The following is a 22265-nucleotide window of genomic DNA, read 5'->3' on the forward strand; positions in this document are numbered from 1 at the left end:
GACGAAGTCGTTGATGGCGCAGTTTTGGACTTCTTAGGCAAGGTCAACATCTTATGCGTCGAAGAGGCTTTTTTTCTACTCGAGGGTTCATGCCGCTCTCGAGGAGTATGTTTTGCTGAGGTCGACGACTCACGGCTTTTATGTTTATCAGGTTTTTTTACCGGGGGTATCGCCTCTAGATATCTCCGAGGGGGGCAAGGCCGTGCTCTCGAAGAGCCTTAACATTTTTAAACGAAATTCCTCCCACTGAGCCGGGGAGCTGTACATAGTGGGGCAAGCAACTTTTTCTGGGGAACTGGAGGATGAAGAGGATGAAAATGAGGCACAATAAGAAGAGGCGCCATAGACCGATCAAGGACATCTTTGGCCCACAATCCCGACATTTTTAAAGCCGGATCGGGGCGTCAATGGAGCTGACTAAGATGCCATCGGGGATTGAAGAATTCAATGTTTTTTCTTCACGAAAATTGTGAAGTTTTTGATTCACTGAGGAACCGAGCGTTACGTCTCCGAGGCTTACAAAGCATGGAAAAATGGAACTGGGCAAATGACGCTGCGCACGGCTATTTATACCTGTGATGACATCGACGTTGATATGGAGGCCTATGAGGGACATCCACTCGAGGCACAGCAACACGCAGCGCCCCCTACTGAAAAAAATATTCTGAGGCCAGCAAGCTGGAAATGGATATATCAAAGGAATACGTGGGAGGACAATCCAATCGAAATGTAGATTGCATGCTCAAGCTGGGTTGCCTGGCTGCAAGCAATTTTTGTGTATCCCGTTGTTTTGCCGACTCATTTTTTTTTTCCAAAGTAATTCAAAACGCCGAAACTACAAAATAAAAATAGAAATATATAGGGGGATAAGGGGTTAAAAGGGGTGGAGGTGTGGGTAGGATTCACAATATAGGGAAAGGGAGGGCAACCCCCCTAAAATAAAAATATTTGCTGTTTTTTCAAAGTAATTTTGGAGTTATAAAATACTTTAACATTTTTTTTAAAAAGTCGGTAAAGGGACATAGAACCATTCTTTTGTATATAGAACACAAATAAAAGGATACAGATTTTAAAAAAAATCACTGAGGTGTGCAGTTGTCACTTACTGGTATTTAAGGAAGCAAGGGCTGTGCAGCTAGCTCTGATTCAACCACAGCCCTTCATGATTGCAATGCTGACACTACTGTTTGTGTTGGGCAGGTTAGAATCCCCCACAATGTGTTCAATCAACACAATTGTAGAGCATGTCACACACATTTTTCAATATTACAGTTTTAAAAATGTATATGCGCTTACCAACGAGTGTAAAATCTGAGGGTTTATTCTGAAAGTAGAGCACAATCCAACCTAGCCCATCTCAGACTGCTCAAGACTTTAAGGTCAATGTATAAATGATGGCATTGGGTCATTATTCTGAGCAAGGATATACTTTATGGCGATACAGATCTCAAAGCTTTGTTTTCTCCCAGTAGTTTGGCCTTCCACTGAACGGTGGAAGGCATAGTAAAGAGGTAGGTTTGGTGCTTCTTACCAGTGAGCAACTCTATCCAGCTCTGCACAGACTCAGCAGGATCGGTGGCCTTCATGTGCTTGAGGGTCTCATCCAATAAAACATCACCCGTTGGAGTATCAGACTTTACCAACACCTAGGAGAAATAGCAGAACGTTGGCAACAATGATCTATAAATGTACACTGCTTTTCTCATCTTGGTAAAACATATACATTATAAGATATATTGTTCCTCAATATCATGCATGCTAGGCTAAAAACAAAGCCAGTGGGCTCCGGAGCCAGGCAAGCAGTCTTTCTTTGCAGGATATGGGGCATTCAAGAGTAAAGAAGAATATTTTTCGCAACGGATTGAGTAGTGGATACATGCACTGGTTTTAACAAGGTGGTGAGGGCTACCTCCATTTGAGAAAGCTGGGGGGCACTAACAGGATTAGTCAAGAGTTAAGCCCATATCATTTGTGATACTTATTCACTGTATTGACTACTGTACTTCTAATCTACAGTCCCCTATTCCTTCATACTTCTGGGTGTCTTCGCCATAGGGAGGGGACCGGAGCCATTTGCACTGCAAAATGCATTCACCTTTACATTTAAGCATGTGCTGCAGCGTGGTTAACATGGTGTGGCACTACCCTTCGCCCCCCTCCCCCAACATACCCACCCCCCCCCCTCAATCCCTCTTTTACGCACTGGCTCCAATGCATCCCGTGGAGGTTGGGGGATGGGTCAAATTGCAGAAAGGGGATAACTATCTTCAAGTAAGTACCTGATTTCTACAGCATTGGATCCGTTATAGATTCATATGCCAATGGAATATACATAGAATAGCAAACAGAAAACACCTGGGAGGTGGGTTAGTGGCTGGTGTTACTTGCAAAGATTCTTCAAGACAGCTTGGCCAAAGATTGCATCTGTTCTGGTATCCTTGTCCAGGCAATAATGTTGCTAGGAGACCAATTGACTTTCAAGCAGCCGGTTGTCAAAGAAGGTTGCTGTTGCAGCTCTGCCCTTAGTAGAATATGTTTTTATTCTACCTGGGAACTGCCACTCTCACAGTCAGCAAGACCAGAGAGATTCACCTTTTTAAAGGACTACATTCAATACCCATTATGGAACAGTCTTCTTCATGCTTCTTCTTGTATCTGGACATGGCCGCCAGATGCACTCTTATGTTGCAATCTGGGATATGACACATACACCAAGTATGGTAAAATGTCCCTAGGAAGACAGGCTACTATATTGATATAGTTAACTGCAAAACACTCATTTTCTGAAATAGCTGGCATTTGTTGTCTACAACCTGCAATATGGCAGGATTTGCACACAACTGAGGGAAGATGTCCACCCTCTGGATGTCCAGCCAGTCATCCAGGTACCAGGCTGCTAGGTTGAGGGGAGATGGACTGGGATGCAGTACCTTCCACTAGTACATTGTTAGGAGCACTGGATGAGCCCTGGGAAGTAGGTGCTCTAATGACATTACAAACGGGTCTGAATGCCACATCAGATGTGCTCTTTTCGTGGAAATGGGAATTAATGGCACAACTTTTTTCTTTAAGGGTCTGAACTACACAGAGACCACTGGGGAAGGAGGCATATAGGAACATGTGCTGCCCTAGCCCTCCTGTTGAAACGAAGATGCCAGCCTATTGCACATCACATTGAGCTGCTTTGTGAACAGATCTATGTCCGGCATTCCTCACTGACAGAATTGGAAATCCACTGTGTTCAGATCTAGCTCACATTCACGCATATTCGAGGACGACCTGTTCGGATGATGCCAAGATATTTAGAACTATGTGAAGATGCACAGCCGAGATAGATATCAGATATTTGATAGCCCTTGTACACAGTTGTTACGGTTCGTTTGATAACATTAAAGCTCTGGTTACTCCTTTTTGGTTTTAATAAGACTTTGTTGTCAGGCTGCCCATTTGAACTAACACTCGTTTTCTTGAGTCCTGCATTCGGGAAGCCTTCAACGACACTCTCACTGACCTCAGCTCTAAGAGAAACCTTGTTTCTCCAATTCTCCCATGTACTTACCCCACCTTGCCAGGCAAATGTCTGTCACCACACAAAACATGTGTCTACCAAAGTAAAGTGGTCTTCATTCTGGTTGTCACTTCAACAATATTGTCCCATCCTCCCGACACTTGCAGCCATTGTTTCTGCAGCTTCCTCCTAAGGAAATCTCATTTTCAGCTTGCAAAGAATTAAAAGCAAGCTGCAGGAAGCCATAAGGCCCAAGAGACTCTTCAACTCTCTGGCTGTTATTTATAATGTTGAAAGCTTTGGACACATTCACCACTGAACAAATTCTTTGACCCTCTGGCTGCACTATCTTTTTGCAATGTCAAACTCTACTCGAAAGAACTGAATCTGCTTGCTTGGCATACATGAATATGTCAAGGTTAGCAGATAACCCCAGCTCTATGATAAGCACTGGTGATTAGCTTTCTTTAAACATTGCAATCACAAAATAGCCAGACATCAAGGCATGGGCTCACAGTGTAGCCAGAACCTTAGAAAACAGTCTTGAGAGCTGCACGCCAACCATATGGATACACTCTGAGCTGCCAATGATCGCCTCCAAACTGAAACCTAAAATGTCTACTGTCTTTCGTGTGTCAGAACGAGAATGTAAGTATCTTGTAAACTTGGAGAAACCAAGAAATAGCCAAGCTGCAAAAGCAAGATATCCACCAAGGTTAGCGTTCAGAACGTCTGACACTTAAAAATTGTGAAGGTACCTCAAGTACATGATGCGCCTCCTACCCTTGGTGAGCTTTTAATCATAGAACAGTAGAAGCTGTCCTTCTCCCATTGATGAGCACGTACTTCATTAACCACTGCTTAACTAGAGACAATGGCCACAACTTCCTTTATGCAACTTGGCAAAGCAGGGATCGAAATTAAGAGTAGATAAGGAGGTAAAAGCAGCTGCTGGGTAGCTGGCGTAAACGCAGCTACCACTGGGGAACCAGGAGCTAGTGCATAGCATGCTGCAAATCTAACGTCCACATAAGATGCAAAGTTAACATTTTGCTTATTTATTATGACCCGTTATGCTTTAAATGTCATATAGATATATCCTAATGCTTATTTATAGATTGTCCCAAATGCACAGAGTTATATTCACTATGTGTGCTTGTTTGGCATCAGTTGGCCTGGGGAGCCAAAAGTAGTTGCTGATAGCGGTAGGTGCCAAGCTAACCAGGCTCTTCAAGGCTGCAAGCAGGAGCCAAATAAGCTCCTAGCTCCCCTCAATTTCGAACACCTTTGAAAGTGAGTTTTGTTGCATGTTTGCCCCGTGGCAGATGTACTCAGGGCATTTATTGGAACTCAAGTAGGCCATCTGAACACAACCTAAAGTACCATTTATGAGAGTTTGAAGGAAATTCTGCCCCTGACCAGTGAAATCTGGGCGACAAAACGTGAACCAAGTCAGGCCTACTAGGAACGCACAGACTTCTGCTGCGCGGCGCTACTACGGGATCTTTCAGGTGTTCGGTAAGACCGTTGGCATCTCAGAGTGCTGTTGAGAATATTTGTACTGAACGGGTACACTGCTGGTAAGACCTTTGCTGGACTGATGTAGCACTATATATGTGTTTCCATGTTGCCTTCCCCTTCTTTCTTGAAAGGAAAGTGTCTGCCGGTGCATGAAAACACCTAACTCTTGGCCGTTTCAGTTTCCAATCCTACGAGTACAGTATTAAAATCCTTCCCAAACAGCTACCACCGTTGAAAAGGCAAGTCAAGTACCTTAGCTTTAACATTTTAATGGAAATCAGAATAACTGAACCACCCTTACCAGCACATTACATGGCCATTACTTGGACAACAGACACAGATACCTGCAATGTCCATAGGTGCCTTTTATGGCATGCGCAGAGGCCAGCCTGCCCAACCTCAAAATGACCTACCTTTTTTACTTTTTCATCAAGCAAGAACTGGAGAATTTGTGCCATTCTCGCCCACTGATCTTTATATCTTGTGATCATTAACGCGATATTCACCTCCTCTCTAATCATTAATTACATTGGGGACATCTTGCACCCAAAACTATATAACTCTTCAGCCTCCTCATCTGTTGCAGCTGGCGCCACATCAGGGTTAGACTATTTTCTCCTGTGAGCTGCCACCACCATTGATACCAGTGGGGCTATCCTTTGTTTCATAGTTCTTTTCAAGATCTAAAAGCACTAGCAAGGCAGAGTCTGTGTATTCAAAATATTCATGCTCCTCTGCTGCACACTGTGTACAAAAGGGGTTGCAAAAATGGCATCTGTCCAGGCTCACTTTCCAAAAGCAAAACAATATCCTTCCATGTGATGGTAGAATGTAAACTAAATTCCTCAATTACCCTCTGGATCAAAGCAAGGTATGCAATAGAGTCTACAAAGTGGGAACTTCTACGGCACAGGAACGGGAACCTTTTTTAGGGATTATACACTCCTTAAGGATTTTCCTGGGCAGTTAGTAGTTCCACTCCTACTTCCTGTGGCTCCTCCATTTCCAATACTACATACTGGCATCTGTCGAGGACTTACTTCGTATTCATCTTGCACATCTTCCTCCTTGTTCGAGAGGATTTCACCTTCTGAAGCAACAAATTATCTGGGCTGAACAGGTAATCTTTTTCACATTACCACACTAAAGTCTTCATGGAGGCAACAATAGGTTTGTCAAAAAACACGAAGGGATCTGTGCTCTGGTGCGCTGCTATTCCTTCTGGGATTATATTGCCTTTTTATTCAGTCTAACTTTCTCTTTGTTGAATTACCTCAGTTTCTCCTTTTCCCCCCCCTCTTCTTTTGGCTTTTACCTCCAACTTTAATTGATTATTTGTGTAGCCCCTATGCACAATGTGCTTCAAAGCGTTAATGCCTTTAGCTGCTCTTTGCTCATCTCTTCCGGTGTTTTGCATTTTACAGCTGATGAAATCAATGCTACTTGAGTCTTTTGGAGCACTTTATCCTTAGCCACGCCCCTGACACAAAGGACATCTTGCTCAACAGTGAGAACCTTCCGCCTTGAGTTGAACGACACTGCTCCAGACGATCGAGCCACCAACACGGATTACTTTGTCGTTATAGGTAGTAACACAGGTCTCTGGCACCCACCTCTTGACATCCAAACTTTGACATTGACTTAGCTTCTGCTAAGGTTTTTGGCCATCAAATGCATCGATAGTGACTGGCGTCACAAAAGCATATGACTCCGCTGATGGTGACCCACTTAGATCCAAACACAATGCTCAAAGTTGGGGACAGCAGACATGAATATTCAAAGCCAGAGGAGAAGGTTAATAATCATCACTTACAAAAATCTTCCCCAGTCTTTTCCAGGAGTTACGATGCTTCGTTTTGATCCAATATACAAAATACCTGCGTCGCCATTTGTTTTCTGGCAGAACATTTTTGCATATCTTACTGTCAGGGGCATCATATTCTGGATATAAGCAATATACACACTGTGTGAGGCAGGCCTCCAGATAAGTTGCGCACCAGGACTTTTTAAGCATGAAAATCTTGTAAATACGACAGCTTTATTATTTTCCTGTGTACATATACACTCAGGTTTAGAGCAGAGGTGTCAGGTTACTTGACAGAAACCAACAGGCTTCTTTTTGATTTTTATCTACATGGATGTAATGACAAGCCATGAATACGCGCCCTTTATGAAACAGAATGTATTTCTCTGAAGCCTTTCAAAAAAAAGAAACTGCACACTGTGATAAAAGGAATGATTTATTTCCATTCAACTTCTGCTGTGTTGCTGCTCATGGAGCAAACAGAAGCACTGTGCATATTTATTTTCATAGCATTTTAGGATTGTAAAATTAATAAAATGGAAAATTGCAATTGAGAATTCATATTTTGTATCAAATTATGCTTTTTTTTCCAGTGAAAGCAAACCAGTATTGCACAATAGTATTTTTCTGAGTTCTTGTTCCTTGTGCATTATCATGCGGAGGCAGATCATTTTTACTTATAATTTAATTTCCACTCTAATTATAAAAACAGTGTGTAAAATGATGACTACGCATGGTCTAGTTTACATCCATTTAACCTTGCAGTCAATGGGGTACATTACTATAAATGGTCAGTGGCAGCAGAGTCTTTGTTCAAGGGTGAGTAATCGGCATTACACCAATCACAGGTGTTCTAGCCTCTCAAATCTTCAAGACTACAATTAAAACATCTAAAACCTGACTCTCCAGGAAGTGCAAGCGCTGTTCAAAAACAAACAAATGAGTCACATTTGTAATCGAAATAGAAACTTAGCAAAACCTGTCCCTGTGATAATCCAGATAGGTATTTAACTTTATGTTCATACATGGTTCGTCCAATATCCAGGAACTGCGATTATTATACGTTAGTCGATACTCAGTTAATCGACCTCTGACAAATGTTAGCTAGTAAGATAGCTCAGCCGGTTGAGCACTCGTTGCGATCTGTGTGTGATCTGTAGGTTGCAGGCTTGAATCGCGGCAAGGCCAACTCAGGCTTTCATCCTTTCAAGGTCGATAAATAAGTACAGACTTCTATTTGGTGATAATTGCGATTAAATATGTTCCATGTACAGTGCTTTGACAAAAGCGCTACATAAATAACCAATTGACCATGAGATTAGATATAGAATTTAGCATGGAGTCCTTGCCTTTCTGCACTGTTGTATCATAACATTGGCATACCATTAGGTAGTAATAGCTCCAGGAAACAAGGACTTTCATTAAACATTAGACAATTCTGCTATCGAACCTCAAAACACACAATACAATTCATGCTTGCTTTACTATGTAACTGGCTAGGTTTCTGTGTTTTTAACATTTAAATATATACAGGAGAGATCAAATGGCCAGGCCTTAGGGAAAACATGAAAGGTGCATTCTGTAACAATGCAGAAAGCTGTCGCATAGTAATGATTTCCATACAGTTTTTGCACACGTCGACCGGATGTCGCATACATTTTACTCTCTTGCAAAGGAGAAAAGTAATTTTTACTCTATTAAAATCATATTTACACTCATACTTTTAAAATAGTGAGTAAAATACTCCCACCTCAAAATCTTATCTGGAGCAGTGGTGTGAGGGATCTTCTGGCACATTTCATTGTCCACTGTTTTCACAGGGCTTAAAAAGGTTATTTTCCCCTTCTCATCCATGGTCAACACTTATTACAGTAAATGGTATTAGTGTATAGAGAACCACATTTAAGTCCCAGACCTCAAGATACCTCTTGACTGATCGAAAAAGCCTACCCAGACCTTCAAGGTGTCTTTTTTTACAACCCGATTGGGTGAGGAAACCAGGTTATACAAGCTTCTTTCAATGTCGATAGCTGGCAGGTATGTCCTGCAAGAATCACCTGTATTTCCCTGCTAGCCAGAGGAGCTGTGAATGAAAGAATACTGCCTAACTGACAATTAAAAAGGAATAATGGCCTTCCATACAATCCAGTGGTGAAATCTAGCCCACTTGTACCAATAATGGTCACAAATACAGTTCTGGCCACTTGGATGATCCCTATGTTGTTCTGTGAAAGGCCAAATCAGCCAAGTCAATTCGTTTGATACCACATCACTAAAAACAAACGGTGACGGACGAGATTGGACAGAAGAAATTCTCTTTAGATACCGAGGTAAAGCGATCAATGAAACAGGCTTTTTTTTAAAGTATAAAAAATGAATCTGTCTCCTTTCTACATGCAGAGTCCTGCCATCAAAAACTATTATAAATGGATTGCCATTTTCACAGTTTGTGAGAATAAGAAGAGTCATAAAGAACATTGAAGATTTTTAAATAGCAAGAGAAAACATATCTACTCAAAAGCGATTGTCTGGAGGAAATAAAAACAGCATTCCGAAAATCAGCGATATTACTTCAGACTTGAACATCTCATAACAAAGTAATCTCACAATTGAAATGTATTTTAGTCTTTAGACCAACAGCAATGAAAGTACAGAAATGCTAAATCATTCTTCAGTCAGGTCTAGAAATGGGACCAATAGTCTTGGCATACAAGAAACAGGCACATTTCCATGACTAAATTGTAGCTGCTGCAACAATATTGCTGGCTTACCTTATGTATTAAACCGAAATATAAAACCTTTTTTTAAAGTATATTGCATGTTTATCATAATGCATAGACCATGTGTAAACAACTATGTTGGCCAGACAAGTAGGACAATGAAAGTGTATTATTGAATTTAACTGACTATAGAAATAAGAATCTTAAATAGAGTATTGAACAACATTAAATGGAGTTGGGTCATTCCATAAATTAACTGAAAGTTATAGATTTGGCACACATCCAAGATAAAGAAAAAAATATGTTTTTAAGTGCGACGGCGCAGACCTTGTCAGATATATTACATGTAGGACTTAATAAACAAATGTTCCACTCAAACTCATCATGTGTGACGAATCTTGACAATTTATCCCTCCTCCCCAGAGGAGAGCAACCCCCCCCCCCTTTGAGGCTAGAGAGGTGAGCCAACTACACAAGACCCTGCCTAGGGGTCTGGGCAAGTGGGACCTCACTGGGAGTGACTCCCCTCTTTGGGACATGGACTCACATTCCAGAGCGGAACTCCCAGTCCAAAACACCTTGTCTGCATAGATGGACGTGGAAAAGACCATCTCCTCTAATGACTGTATTCCATAAAGACCCTTCTCTACCACCACTGGCTGAATGCCACAGTCAGCAAAGGAGGACACAGGTCTCTGTATTCCTGTGACGTGTAAAAGAGGAGATTAGATGACTGGAGGGCGAGAGACTCTTGCAGAGGGAGGAGCAGAACCAAACTGAGCTGCGGAACCAGTGGCAACGAGGAGGGCGAGCCAAATTCTTGCCGAAAGGCCTGGGTGTTGGCTTTCTACCCAACTGAGGAACCGAGGCAGAATAAGGAGCAGGGATGGAAACACACCCGTCTCGTCTGTTGGTGGGATCACAAAGGAGTGATGGTGGGCTGGTAACGGATGCCTAGACCAGATCGGATGAGGGAGCCCAAATCCCTGAGCTCTGCAAAATTCGGATAGTAGCTACCGAGATCAGCATCCATGGGGATAGCCGATGAGGTTACGGGAGCCTGAGAAACCAGATGGAGAACATACCGCTACAAGGTACGAACGTTGTGAATAACGACTGTGAAAGTTATCAAGGTTACGGGAGCCTGAGAAACCAGAGTGTGAAAATAGCCTGTGAAAGAGGAAATGAAAGGGACATAAACAATGAGTTCTGCGGCTTTCTCAGCCCTAATTCCAGCGCTTTGACAAACCAGGGTGGACAGCCAGCCTATGTGCAATATCTTGGGTGAAAGAAAAAACCTTTCTAAGGACTTGAGTCCCAATGCCTCAAAAAAGGTGGAAGTGTTTATTTACAAGAAATCCTGCAGGAATAGAAATGCTCATACCAACAGACAGTTTTCTTTGTTAAAAAAAAAAAGAAGGAGAGAACGAAATTCATAACTCGATACAAAGACTGGGAAAAATACTATGTCGTGAAAAGGAACTTTGAAGAGTGAGAAGAAGTAAAGTATAATTTGGACCATGCAGAAAGCCTGCAGAGGCTATTGTACCAAGCCTGCCCTTTTCCCTTTTTTTTAGTTAGCTATTTTCTAAAGTGGTAGGGCAACTTAGCTGGATAGGATTCGGACTGAAGTACTTTATTTTGAACTTTGACGTGCACCCATAGCTTTTATTTCTATAGATAGGGAAGTTTGGTTCTTATGTTCATAAATCTCCTTGAATTTGGTGACAGGCGGTAGGTAGGCTGTCAGTGACCAGACAGTGTCAGACCCTCACCCCTAGCTTATGGCCGGTCCCATTGACCACCTTCCACTGATAGGACATCCAGTCATAAAAGCCTTGCTAGAACCAAGTATTAAAAGCTTAAAATTGGAGACCTAGACCTACAGTCCTCTCCAGCCAACTCCCCATTGATTGAGGAAAAAGAAGTAGATCTGGAGACCCTGTCCCTTTGAAAAAAAGAGTTCACAAGCAATCCAAACTCTGAGATAGGTCATCCCTCAAGACCCTCCAAGAAAGGCTGATTGACAAACAGACCCAAGCTGAACAATGCCATCAGAAGAGTCTTGACCGAATAGGGGCAGGACAAAGTCACCGAGTTCTCCCTCATGAGGTTCTACAACCTTATTAGAAGGAGAGGACCTTGTTGCTTTCTTTACCAAATTTGAGCAATTACCGGCCCAATTCCATTGGAAGGAGAGCCTGAAGATATGTTATCTGGCCCCTCTACTAAGGAGAGTCCTCCAAATCTCTTGGTGAAACATAAAACCCTTTGGAATTACCTCCTTTGCTGAAATAAACTGAACCCTATTAGAAAGAATGGGGCAAACTGAGGCCAACTTTTGCCTCAAGTTCAGCAATACCCAACCACTTCCTAATGAAAGCCCCATAGAATTGGCCTGCTGAATTAAAAACACCCTGAAGCAATGGTTAGGGAAGAAAAGTCTACCTGAGGTATTAGAAGCTCTTGCCTTGGAACAGTTTATCCAAGCTCTACATCCTTCACAACAAAAAGTCATACTCCAGCAACCCTCACCTGCTCGAATTCTAAAACCCCAGTATCGGAGACCCATAGAAAACCAGAGAAACCCTTCCCTAGGAAATCCTATCTGAGAGATGAGACTGGAAAACCGGTAGGGCTAGTTAGCGTTCTGGTTCTTTTATTTTAATAAAACTCCTTGAACATGACATCTAGGTTGTCAAAGTCCTTCTGGTTCACCACATATGCTTAAAAAGAACTGAAGAATAAGCCTAATCACAAATTACAATAGGCTTTTAATTAAAAAGTTTAACTATCCATATTACTGGTACATTTATCCTTTTATGTTTGTTTTTTAATGTTTGTATTAGAAAATTAATTTGAGATAGTTAAATTTCAGAATAAGCACTCAAGGAACTCTGGTAGGCTATAGGAGGTGTAAGAGGATTTGATCATTTAAAAATAGAATTTTTTTTTAAGATTGAAATGTTATTCCATACGAGTTAAATTCCATGGTGTAGTAATATTTCACATAAGAAATGCTTAAAATATATATATTTTACTTCATATCCAGCCAACTATGTTTTTTAATATATAATTGGACAGTTCACTGGTTTAAAATAATTGAACTATTCTTTTTTTCTTTATTGTGTATTTGGTTAAAAATAAACCTTTAGGCACAGCTTTATAAAAAATACAAAATAAACAGTTATGCACTACAATTATGAAACCATAAAACATTATTAATATTTCCAGTTCTTCTGGAGAGTCCATTACATGACTTCTGGCCCAACAGGCTCTTCCAATCAATGAAATACAAAATACATATTCCATATTGCCCTTCCTTACTTAATTCAATTTATGTTCCTGGCAGACACGTCCCTTTGCATCAACAGCCTCACAGCCTCCCGCCAGACATAATAGCATGCACCAGTTATAACCAATGAGTGCGCTCCATACAATTTGCTCCAAAAATGGTCAGCATGTATACTATCAGATTTTGTCACAACAGCAGATTAGGCCTTATGATACTGCAATTACAAAACAGTGCATTGTGTCAGGATATGTCGGCTGGTTTCCACATGTGCACAGCACAGGCGGCAGAGTCTTCATATCAGACACCACACCAACTCCCCGTATAAACATATGTAGATAACATTTCCTGCAGAGTCTTTGGCGTGCATAGCGAAACAAGCAGAGTATGTTTTTCGTGTCAATTTCATTGACGTGCCGAGGAGGAGCTTACCCCCACATAGACTCCCGCTCCAAGCGGAGCCTCGCGGAACACTGCAGTCTCTTTGGCAGTCTTTGGCGGATTGGCGATGGGACAATACTTAAAACAGCAAGTAACCTCATACTCCTCTCTCTCTGTGGGCCTACCTTGTTTTGCTAATATCCCCCTTTTTGACTAAATTTATTGTAAATTGTGTAGCTATTCCTCTGCAACATTAAGGCTGGCATTGAGTTTGTCGATGGACTTTGAATTGAACCAAAGTCCCTCTGCCGCTAGCTTTATTTAGTAGACAAAGTGAAGCACCTTTTCCAAAAATATTTTAACTTCTTTGAATGATAACTACTGGGCTGGGTCCCTTTGAAGCAGTGATGGTGCAAGAAACCTATATTGCACACAAAGAATCATGGCTTTTCGTACTGGGTTGAGAAGTCAATCCAGTATCGATAACTTACAACCCACTCCTCAAGAAGCCGGCCCTTCTTCAAAGATATGTTTGGTGACTAGCGCACTGAGCATAAGGACACTAGCAGGGACCTTCAGGCTAATGTTGATCCTCTTTCTGGGACAGGATGCTATGGTACTCCCACAAAGGATACTATTTGCGAAAGGCATTAACAAGGCTAATACTCTTAGCATCCAGGAAGTGCACTTCTGCGTGCTGAAGTCCCAGGGTGGAATAAAATGCTAAAAGGTCTCAAAGATTACCAGTGTTACCCTCAGTCATCTATAGCAGGACAAAAAAATGATTTTATTCCAAATTCACTGGGCTCCAGCACTGAAATTCGAGCTGGAAAGCCAATGCGATGTGCAGCTATTCTGGACTGTACACGGATGAATGGCTTAACAGACATGAGCATTATTGGACACTTCAGCAACTCAAACTAGTAAAAATCAACAGATCTGTGAAGCATTGTGTCCAAGTACTCCAATGGACTTGACAGATTGTATGGCTCAGGAACCAGTGAATGTAGCCTTAGCATTCCCTTCAGAATGTATAGAGCACACAGATGATGGCCCCATCCACCATATATTTAGAGCGGCAGACGACATGGTTAAACTAACTTCTCCCAGTCTGTCTGCACTTCTGGTGTTGAGTTCCTTTGTACGCCTTTACGATAACATCTGGGAGGAAGTAAAATAAATCATACAACATTTTGAACTTCATCAGTGTAAAGGTGAAAGGCCTGGAAGCATGTTTGAGGCACATTGTGTACTTTGGTCCAGCTACAATTCTGGGGAGAAACCCTTGAGTATTTCTACACATAGGGCAAATGAAGACAGAGGAGTCTGATTTATATTACCCTAAACGGGCCTTCAATTCCCCTAATAAGGAAGCTGGTGAAAGCAACGATCCTGGACCACTGGATATTAAAAGGGTGGTAGAACAGATATCCCTGAGGAGCCATTGATGATCGAGACAGACAGGCTGAAGAAAGCTTTCTGCTTTTTTAAGAAATACCTTTCTTTTAGAAAATGTAGTTGAAATCTTTCCCTACCAGAATTGAAAAAAAAAAGTAGATGCTCTGAGAAGGCACCCATCTCAGGTTTTGACTCCACTGTTGGAGGAAGGACTACTTTATCTTGTACCTCACAAAAACTCTCCATACCCCTACCAGCACCATTGGAAGAGGTATCCCAGAGGCCAAATCACCACGGAAACAAACAAAAGCAGTACAACCTTTTTTTTGTCCCAAAAAAGCATTGGCAATGGCTCTACATCCGAAAAGCGGGTTGTAACATCTACAGCTATCAGACTCCAGGGTCAAAAGGAGAGAGTCTTACGACCCGATGTTATTGTTCAATCAACAACATTGGAATTTCAATCGCAAGGGGTCTCTCTACAGAGGGAGGTTACCTCACAGTCCGGTCCACAGTCGAGTCAACCCCTGCCTACGACATACTATCCCAGTGTATTTGTGGAGCTCTGACAGTGGGATTGCAGATGGAGGCGTAGAGGCCCCTGAATAACAATATGAAACCAGCTGCTCCTTTCGAAATCTCAGCATTGCAGTTGGATAACATGAACCTACTGGAAAAGCTGAAGATGAATATACTTCCTGTGATTTGTAAGGCTCCAGTGGCAACTTCTGGAGAGTCCACACAGGGAAACTTAGTGAAGTCTATACCTAACTTTTTATCGCAGGCTGATTACTCTTCCCCTGCTCTTGATCTGCCGGGAATCAACCCTAGTGGTCCGTGTTTGGTAGTCAACTCTAATTTGGGGAATTTACTTGGTAAACTTTATAATGAAACTTTATAATCCCGACCTCCAGACAAGTGCTACTCAGTTTGGAAACTTCCCCCTCTACGCACCAGGCTTGCAGTTCCCCAAGAGGAAGGAAGAGTCCTTTAAAATAAATCGAAAAGATGTAAATGAAGCATGGAGAAACCATACAGTGATCATTCAATATCAAGGGGAGGCCCCCCCTGGGGACATTTTCTCATCCTTTGAGAGGTGTAAATGCCAGACCTATATTTGGCCCTAGTCTGACCAGGGTGATGCATCTGGGCCGCAATTTCCTTGATCTTTCCAGCCTTCTGGGAGATTCGTACCAGTATGTTTAATAGCTCAAACATTCTTATGATTTTTGGTGAACTTGGACTTTTAAGATCGTGGTCTTCAGCAGACATCGATAGAGTGTTTTTTCCTGTAAGAGGAGACACAAAGTATGTTCGATTATTTTTTGGTTCAAGAGTGGTTATGGACCGGATATCATCTTCGAGGGAAAATGTGCAGAGGCTGGGCTTTGAGGTGGTCCAGGGAACTGAACTTGGTACTAAAACCTATCCATCTTGGATAAAAGCCCGGTATTGCAGTGTAATGCTAACAAGGATAGAAAGTGGAGGGATCCTAGTTGGAGCAATAAAGTGTTAAGGGTAAGCTAGACACGATGCAGCGTCGTATGGGTTCAGACGAGGGGGCGATGACGATAGTAGGGTTCAGGCCACTTCATCGGGTGCTACAGAATTAAAACTACTGCCCTGGAATTCTCAGGGAAACACCCATCTGTTAACCAATGAGGTAACTATGGAGGCCTTTAAGAAGGGTTCCATTATTTTCCTTCAGGAAACCTGGCCCACTACCACTCCATTGCTGGTTGGCTACTGTACTTTTGCAGAGACAACAACACCTAGTAAAGGGGGGGGTCGTCCAGCAGGTGGACTGGTGCTAGCTATTCGCATTGGACTAGGCTTAACAGCTTGCGAGATCTCAAACTCCACATACGGGATATTAGGATCTACCACTTCAACACCTAAGGAGAAAATTAGGATACTTTTGGTTAACATATATTGCCACATTGGAAGGGGCTCTCTTGAACAGTGTATTGCTATTTTAAATGCCCCGATAATGCCCTGGCAGTTGAAGAAGGGGGATCAGAAAGGTTGTGTTGGGGGGAGACTTAAATGCAGAATGTCTTTCTCTTTTTTTTGAAAATATACCCACTATGTGGAATCAGTTTCCGATTCTGGCTAAGCTGGATCGGAAGTCCCAGGCAGGACTGAAATGGCTGAATGCGGGGGCTGCATGGGGGTTGAAGCACTTAAATGGACAGTTCGGAAGCAGAAGGGGGAACTCTACATGGAGCTAGGGCTCTAGTGAGTCTACATTGGACTACATTTTTGTGGGCCATTACCTTTATGATCTTTGCTCAGTCTTCATTATAGAAAGCAATTCTTGGAGTGATCATAGCATTCTTAGTGCCACTTTTAAAATCATCCTCAACTTTAAACCAGTTCAGTACTTGGAAGGGCCATCTACAGATTTTACTGTACAAGCAGGTCACAATGGAATTAGATGGTTCCCACGAAATAAAAACGACTCACTTGAGAGGGCCATGCCTTCAACTCAGGAATGGAACTGGAGGGTCTTTAACATCCTTAGTTTCAATTCCACCTTAGAGGAATTAATGATTAGTTTAGCAAGAGGAGGGATTACTAGGGGAAGTCATTGTCCTAGACTACACTTGCAAGCACACGATGAAACGCTTGCCAATAGAAAATGAATGATGATACGTGTACTTAAGTATTGAGGGGAGAAGGGTGACCTACGCTTCTGCAAGCCAAAAGTTAGGTTTTTAAGACAAAGGTACAAGAATTGGTTCAAACAAAAGAAAGCAGACTTGTGAAAAGGGACAGGGAAAATGTGCTTCAGTTATTGATCAGTAAAGAGGTCAGTGTTTTGGTCAATGATTAATGGTCTTGACGTTTCACTACTCTCTCAAACAAATACAGTTTTGGAGAAGGATTGGGTTGCTCACTTTTCTAAAATCTTTGTTTCTTCGGGAATGCAAAACGGGAATCCCCGGAGGGTACACCACCAACCGAACCATTAGTAGGATTTGAGTTGAGGGTGGATACTGAAAGGGTAGCAGAACTAATCAAATCGTGTAAGCCCTCCAGGGCGTCTGGCCCCACTGGCCTAACCAACAGTACATCAAGGACTAATCCCTTTAATTGGACTAACGCTCTGGTAATTTATTCAACTGCATAATTATGTCAAAAGTTCTTCCGCCCTCTTGGCATACACCCACAGCGGTCCCTATATTCAATAGAGGTGCATGATTGGATCCAAGTAATTAGAGACAGATATCCATTTTGGATTCCGACAGCAAAATCTTTGAATCCCTCTTGATGCCTCATTTAGAAGTCTGGGCCAATGCGACGAACAGATTTTCAATTTTTCAGACAGGCTTTTGGAGAGGTCACCCAACCAATATTAACAGGTTGGTGGTACGAGCAATCCAGGAATGCTCCTGGTTTGACAAGTTTGCTACTATAGACCTTTCCGGGGCCTTCAATCGAGTGGATAGTAGGTGCCTTTGGTGGAAACTGAACTCCTGGGGTATGCTGAAGGGTAGGTTGAAACTGATCATGGCCCTTCATGAGAATCTGGGAGTAAGGGTACACCCGACTAGAGATAGTATGCCGTCAGACTTTATTTCAACTCCGTCTGGCCTAAGGCAAAGCTGTAAACTCGCCCCTTTTCTATTCAATTTGTATGCATCAGACGTACGTACGAACGTACTTAAGTAAGGCATCTTTGGCCTCCCCTAAACTAGGTGATGAGAAAATAACATGGTTTGCATACACAGACTACTTCTTGTTGTTTGACCATACAAGGGTGGGCATAAGTAGGCTATTAACTGCTTTTTCTAAATTTGCGGCAATCAACTGCCTTCATTTTAGTAGAGTGAGGAAAACGATCCGGCTAGCTTGGCATGCGAAAGGGGCAATTTTGTCACCCTCAACCAGTATGATCTATTTGGGCTTTTTTTTATTTCGCCTAGACCATCTATGCTATTGCTTCAACAAATTCTGAATCAAAAGGCTCCACTGTTGTCAAACCAATTGGCGACTGTGTATCAAAAATGTGACTGCTTTTTGATTAAACAAGCATTAAAGTTCTATGAAGGGAAATGTATCCCTAAATGTATCTATGGCTTGAACTTTATTTAGTGGTTTTACCTGAATGGCTGGATCGAATAGAGGCCAAACTTTGGAGAAGAATACTGGGAATTCCCAAATGTGTCCCTATCTCAGATATTAGATTCGAGCTGGGGTTCATTTCTTTAAGAGCTCGAGTAAAATGGAACTGCCTGCAACTGCATTTGAAATTACTGTCCCCTATGGAACCTTTGCTTTATGGATCATTAGGTAACGCTATGTTGCTGAACTTGAGTGGGTCCAGAGTATATTTTTTGTCTGATTTTCGTACATATGGTAACCTAATCCTAAAAGAACTTAAGTGTACACTAGTTCCTTTTTGGTACAGCTAAGGTCAAAAATAGTTTGTACGACTTGGACTGGGTTGAAACTGTCGAAAAATGTCATAGCTACCGGTCCATGAGCCATCTCAGACATGAATATAAAAAGAGAGGAACAGTTCGTTCATATCTCACTTCATTCCTCTGCATTTCTCAGGGCAATATTTTTACAATTTCGATGGAATCTCCTTCCCACGCGAGAGATCCTAGAAAAGACAGGGGAAAATTGAAATGGACGAACACCACTGTAGATTCTGTAAAAATCACAAGAATAGAGAAAGTAAACATTTAATTCTAGTCTGTCCAGATTTTAATGTCCAGCCAACGAGCTACCTAGGAAAGCCGTTTCTCTCTGGCAGAGATGTTTAAACTCACCAAATCTGTCTGACGTGTTAGCAGTTGCATGTTTTTTTTATTGATTTCTTTATAATCCGACAGTTTGTTTTCTTGTAATGTGATTTTTTTCATAATTTATAATTCCATGAAAAAATCCTTTGTTATTTTTTTTGCAGGGATATTAGTAGTATTAGTATTATTATTAATGTATTTGTTGCATTCTTAGTTTTTTTTATATTGTATGACTATAGTCATTTTATGGTAATTGTTTTTTTAAACCATACACAATAAAAAAAATTTAAAAATATGTTTACACAAAGATAAGAGGACAGAATCTGTCCTCTCTCTACAAGGCTTAAGGAGATAAGAGCGTGGCTCATCTATTGTAAAAGTCTGGAATGGAATCGGCTCTACCCTACTCCCAGGTCGTCGTCTTAAGCAGATTTAAATCTGGGGTGTTCGAGAACTGAGAATAAGATATGAATATGGGTTGTATTTGATAAAGTAAGGAAGGGGTTTACAGGTATACAGGTGTTTCAGTTAATCTTGCGGCCATCTGGTCCATTAGCTTGTTGACTTCTAAAAGACTCAACCTAAGAAAAACATACTTCTTTTGAGTAGCCAATGAGCATAGAGGGAACGAACGCCCAATTCGAGTCACAGAGCCTCTACTGGCCTAGCATTCGGTACCTTTAATATAGATCGTGTTCCCCCCCCTCGATTCTATCCAGTCAACCCACATGGGCTTCCGATAGTAACTCAAGGCCATATGTCAGAGCAGGGGATGATGCTTGCTATTATTAAAAATAATTAAAAACAGCTGGATATTAAGCACAATGTTTCTATGGTATTCTTGTTTTCACCAAGTCATTCTTTAGGTTCGCTGAAGGGAGCATACAGCAAGTGTAATTGTCGAGCATGAAGCATGTGGCACAATGGTGCCATCCAAGGCACACAGCCACATCAGATGACATTTATCCTGTATTTTGATGAAAATAAATTTTAAAAGGATGTGAAATCAGGTGCTCAGGTTTCTTCAATCTACTTTGAGTTTTGTGACTGCTTCATTGAGGTAATCAAATTTTGTTAAGGCAAGTAATTCAGTAATGTTGTATGATTGTTTTATCATTAACAAAAGCGAGTTGGGAAAAAAGTTTTGGGGTATTTAAGAGATATCATGGAGCATAAGGAACTACATGACGTATAAAAAAAACTAAAGATAATTATTCAAATATTCCTAATGAGAAATACCTTTTCAGTTTCTATTGTAGGGCATTTAGCAAAGGGCTTGTAGCCTCAAAACATGTAATGATTATTCAATGGAGATATGTGGACCCATCAAAAGATAATACTGCCTGCATAATTTAAATGAAAATAGTAACAAACAATTTTGATACATACTGAAGACTACTACGTCTTTGCCAATATAAGTGCAGTTGTGATCACTAAAAATATTGATCAGAACGATACTAAAGGGAGGTGTACTGGATCAGACCCCCTCCCCTCCGCCCCCACTACCCCACCCTCAGTTCCTGCAAGGGTTGGAGGAACACTGGACCCTCCACAAGAGGATTAATTAGGCCAGAGAATCACACTCTTGCTGGCCAAAAAGGAGCAACCAGAATCATCTAAAACTGTCTAGACTCCCTAATCCTCCTGAAGCAGAGGAATAGGGGTTGGGTCGTGTGGAGAGGGGAAATATGTATGCAAACTTGTGATTCCAAACTATCAGGAAGGTATCCCCTAGCCCATCCCCAATCTCATCCATGAGGTGTAATTGTGACACCTGGCACTGAATCAAGTAGCAAAAACATCCATTGATCGGGTACCCCACCAAAAGATATAGTCCACCTGGTGGACGGCCCTGACGAGACGGTCTCATCAGTTGGGCCAGTTGCACAATTCTATGCACAGGGGACAAGAGTGTATGGGATCTGGTCTACCCCATGAGTCATGGGACACATACCGCATGAAACCAGCAGGAGCATGCATTCAGTGGACCGACTGGAGGAACTAGAGGCAAGGGTCTAAATGAAAATAACAAAAGGAGGGTAAAGCAAAAATAGGAATAAGAATAGAATCCAGTCTGTGCATGAAAGAGGATCGTTAGGGAGAATTCTCTCTTTAGGCTGAATTTCCTAACCTAGTGAGTCCCCCAGCAGCTTTGCTGGATTTCTGGAGTTTGTTTTTTTCTCCTGCCAAGAGTGAGACTCTTTCTCCCACTCTTGGACATGATTTATGGTGTTCCTTTGACTCTTAATGTGTTTTATGGGCCATGGGGTCCTTTACTCCATAGGGTCTCATGTGTTTTTACTGTGTGTGTTACACAGCACCCTCCGGGCAGTAACACAGGGGTGTCAGTGACACCCCACCATAGACTCCATACCCTGGGACTGACTACTGTCTCCCAGGGCATGTAAAGTCACCATTGGCTTTACTAGTCCCAAATTATTAACAGAAACCAGTACAAACCATCATATTGTGGACATACTGGTCGGGGCAATTCGATTGCCCCGGGGTCTGTTAGTCGAGGGGGCACGTCTCCGTCCCTCCTGATCGAGTTTTGGCTGGTGGCAGTGGATACTACTTTTTATATTCGACCGCAAATATATCCCTATGGGATTTTCCCATTGTTCGAGGCTACCAACTTTAATTATTTAATTCTCATAGCCTCGAACATACCGCCGGTTTATTTATTTAATATTAACTCGCCGGTTGGTATTTTTTGCCAGGACTCGATTCTAAAATGGCGTTTGTGTTCTCTTCTGTGACTCCAACCCAAGTCGAGCCCTTTGTTCCACTTTTTGATGGGCTTCTGCACAGAAGCCTCCAAAAGTGGTGCCACTCTGTCTGGGTACCACAGGAGGTGTGGGAGGGGGTTTAGGCACCCTCGACTGAG

The 22265-nt window shown here is 42.0% G+C and overlaps 1 protein-coding gene across 1 annotated transcript in view; it reads right to left on the reverse strand.

Moving 5' to 3' along the window:
- The window catches only part of GOLPH3L (golgi phosphoprotein 3 like), a 412781-nt gene that overhangs the window by 45777 nt on the left and 344739 nt on the right, over window positions 1-22265 (reverse strand). Inside the window, exon 4 of the mRNA XM_069649737.1 lies at window positions 1532-1646. Coding sequence (XP_069505838.1) covers window positions 1532-1646 — 115 coding nt within the window. The remainder of the gene's footprint in view (window positions 1-1531; window positions 1647-22265) is intronic.

The sequence above is a fragment of the Ambystoma mexicanum genome, chromosome 1p (assembly GCF_040938575.1).
Source record: "Ambystoma mexicanum isolate Mex_15411 chromosome 1p, UKY_AmexF1_1, whole genome shotgun sequence".
Taxonomy (NCBI): domain Eukaryota; kingdom Metazoa; phylum Chordata; class Amphibia; order Caudata; family Ambystomatidae; genus Ambystoma; species Ambystoma mexicanum.